Source organism: Lipotes vexillifer, unplaced genomic scaffold (genome assembly GCF_000442215.2).
Source record: "Lipotes vexillifer unplaced genomic scaffold, Lipotes_vexillifer_v1.1 scaffold862, whole genome shotgun sequence".
Lineage (NCBI taxonomy): Eukaryota > Metazoa > Chordata > Mammalia > Artiodactyla > Lipotidae > Lipotes > Lipotes vexillifer.
Genome location: NW_006786873.1, coordinates 267,618 through 271,034, shown reverse-complemented (window position 1 = coordinate 271,034; position 3,417 = coordinate 267,618). Strand labels below are relative to the sequence as shown.

At 47.9% G+C, this 3,417-nt stretch overlaps 1 protein-coding gene across 1 annotated transcript in view; it reads left to right on the top strand.

Moving 5' to 3' along the window:
* The window catches only part of PPT2 (palmitoyl-protein thioesterase 2), a 7,025-nt gene extending 4,411 nt beyond the window's left edge, over positions 1 to 2,614 (top strand). Inside the window, exons 9-10 of the mRNA XM_007459520.1 lie at positions 2,238 to 2,292; positions 2,471 to 2,614. Of these exons, the coding sequence (XP_007459582.1) occupies positions 2,238 to 2,292; positions 2,471 to 2,614 (199 nt within the window). The remainder of the gene's footprint in view (positions 1 to 2,237; positions 2,293 to 2,470) is intronic.
* Positions 2,615 to 3,417: the final 803 nt, after the last annotated feature.

Here is a 3,417-nt window from a genome sequence, read left to right as displayed (position 1 = left end):
GGAAAGAGTTGTGCATCAAACTGAGGGAAGAACAACCCAGGGGAGAGGAGTAGCACCTGCAAAGGCCCTGGGGCAGGTCTGAGGAATAAGGAGGCCCATGTGGCTAGAGTGCAGGGAGCTATGGAGAGGGTGGGAGAGGAGGTGAAAGAGGTAGCAGGGAGCCAGTTACAGAGAGCCTTTGTGGGGCACAGTAAGCACCCCCCCCTTTTTTCCTGAAATATACACAACATAAAATTTTACCATTCTTAAGTGTATAGTTCGGTGGTATCAAGTCCATTCACATTCTTGTGTAAGCATCACCACTATTTATCTCCAGAACCTTTTTTTCCTTCCCAAATTGAAACCCCATACCCTTTAAAGAATGGTAACTCCCTCATCCCTGCCACTCCCTGGCCCCTGGCAACCATGGCCCTTGCTTTTTGAAAATTCTGAGTGAGAAGAACATGTTGGAAGGTTTTAAGTGAATGAGTGACATGCCTTATAATAGAGGTGGGATTTATTTTTTTACCTCATTTCAAACAATCCTGTGAAGATAAGAATGGCTCAAGGTTATATAGCACCTTTTATGTCCCAAAGCATTATTCTAAGTACTTTTCAAATAAAGCTCATTTAATTCTCACAACAACCCTATAGGGTAATTACTATTATCCTCTTTTGACATATAAGGAAACTTAAGTACAAAGAGATTAAATAACCTGCCTACATTCATAGAGTTAGTTAAGTGGTGAAGTCAGGCTGTCTGACTTAACCACAATGTTTTTTTCTTTTCTTTTCTTTTTTTTTCTGGTATGCGGGCCTCTCACTGCTGTGGCCTCTCCCGCTGCGGAGCACAGGCTCCGGTTGCGCAGGCTCAGTGGCCATGGCTCATGGGCGCAGCCGCTCTGCCGCATGTGGGATCTTCCCGGACCGGGGCACGAACCCGTGTCCCCTGCATCGGCAGGGGGACTCTCAACCACTGCGCCACCAGGGAAGCCCAGCCACGATGTTTTGCTTCCTCTCTACAAAGGAGGTATTCTTATACAGGGCAAAGAAGATAAGCAACATGATCAACCACACACAGTGGGGAGTGTGGGGCAGAGCTGGAGTTTAAAATCCAGGTCTTCGTGCCCCTACTGCTTTCCTACTGTGTGAAATCCAGCCCTTCAACAAGGCCTCCAGGCCTCCAACCCAGCACCCCCCGCACCCAGCTGTGCCTTACCTCTGTGCAGCTCTTGCTGTTGCATTTGCCTGGGACAGCCTTCCTTAGTCCAGGCTAATCGCTGGGAAGCCTTTGTTGATGCTCTAAAACTAGGGTAGTAGCCTCTCCTCTTTGCTCCCATAGCCCATATTGGCATTTGTTCAGTTATTTATGGCCTGTGTCCACTCAGTGCCCATGCCAGTTAAATATTCTTAATTAAAAAAAATTTAAGAACTTTTTATTTTGAAATAATTTCATACTCAGGAAATTACCAAAGTAGTACAAAGCAATCTTGTATACTCTTCACCTAGATTTCCCAAATGTTAACATCTTACCGAGTTTACCTTAGCATCCTCTCTCTCTCCCTCCCTCTCTCTCTCTCTCTATATATATATATATATATACACACACACATATATATATATATATATATATACACACATATATATGTACGGAGTATGTGTGTGAACCATTTGAGAGCAGGTTGCATGATATCTCTTCACCCTTGAAAACTTCAGTATGTCAGTGTCTATTTTCTATGTACAGGACATTCTTTTACATACCCACAATAATGATCAAAATCAGGAAATTACCATTGATACAGTACTCTGTAGACCTTATTCAAATTCTCCCAATTGTCCTTATAGAAAAAAATCCAGTGCAAGATCCAACCCAGGATCCTGTGTTGCATTTAGTTGTCATGTCTCTTTAGTCCCTTTTAATCTGGAATACTTCCTTGGTCTTTGTACACTACGTTGATATTTTTGAAGCGTATGAGCCAGCTGTTTTATAGAATGTCCCTCAGTTTGGGTTTGTTGGCTATTTCCTCATGATTAGATTCAGATTATGCATTTTTGATGGGAATTCTGCAGAAGTGATGCTGTACCCTCAGTGCATCACCTCATGAGGTACATGATACCCAGTTAAATATTGGTATTTTGAGTGTCCTCCTTGCTGCTTGTGTCCTCAACAGGCTATGAGTTCCTGAAGGACCCTAGCCCACCTTGATTTTCTCCAGCTCTCCTGATAACCTCCCCCTTACCCCCCAATCTTTTTGTAGCTTCTTTGGTTTCTATGATGCAAATGAGACGGTCTTGGAGATGGAGGAGCAACTGGTGAGTTCGTTGGAATTACCTTCCCTTTCTGCGCGCAGTCCCAGCTGTCCGTGGCTCTCTCTGCCACTGACACGGGAGTTGAAAGGTTCACCCTGTGGGGAGGGGGTCTGGGACACCAGCAGGAACTTACTTTGTCCTCCCTATGTCTTTCTTCCATGCCCCTTTGCCCACCTTGAAGGTTTATCTGCGGGATTCTTTTGGGTTGAAGACTCTCCTGGCTCGGGGGGCCATAGTGAGGTGTCCAATGGCTGGGGTCTCCCACACGGCCTGGCACTCCAACCGTACCCTTTATGAGACCTGCATTGAACCTTGGCTCTCCTGAGGGATACCTCAGGAACTCCCCAGCCCGGAGACCAAGTGGTAGCCTTGGATGTCAGGCCCTGGTGTGCCCATGACCACCTCATCACTCTCCCACCAACCAGGGCTCCCAGGGCCCCTTCCTCTGCTCTTCTGTGAAAGGCAAATCCTGGTTTCTGCCATCTCGTGTCCTCTCATTTGGGGCTCGCTGCAAGCTCCCCCATCCTCTTAAGGCCAAGCTTGGGAAGTGAGGAGCCAGGTTTACTCGTGGCTGCTCCTCAACTCTGGCTGGAGGCACAGAATACAGCTCCTGCCCACCACAGGGGTCTCCTTCCAGGCCACTCAGGACATTTTTAGCTTCTGTTTTCCCCATGTTCCCTGTTCCTCTGAACTCCCCTGTTGTGAGCCCTCCCAACCCCCAGGAAGGACCACCCATGAGAGTGGGGTTCTGAGGCTCCCCTATGGGGACATTTCCGTTCTTGAAGTGTCAGTGCTGGGGAATATCTGTGGCCCGTGAGGCCCATCTCAGGTTTGGGGATCCCCCAGTCCCTATGTTCAGTATTGGGGTGCCCTTGGGGAGCCCAGTTTCTTTGAGGCTCCAGCCCCTCTTTTAGCTACCCTTGAATGGGTGTTACCCCTGTATTTATGGAAATAAAGTTCCATTTACTCAGTTTGGCTTGACTCATTTCCAGGTGAGGGAGACCTGGCTCCCCAAGGAGGGTGGGGATGGAGAGCCTGAGGCCCGGGTGCCCGGATGCCTGGTCTGGGGTGGGACCCCCTTGGTGTTTCCGCTCTCTCAATGCCCATTCTGTGTGGGTTCCTGATTCT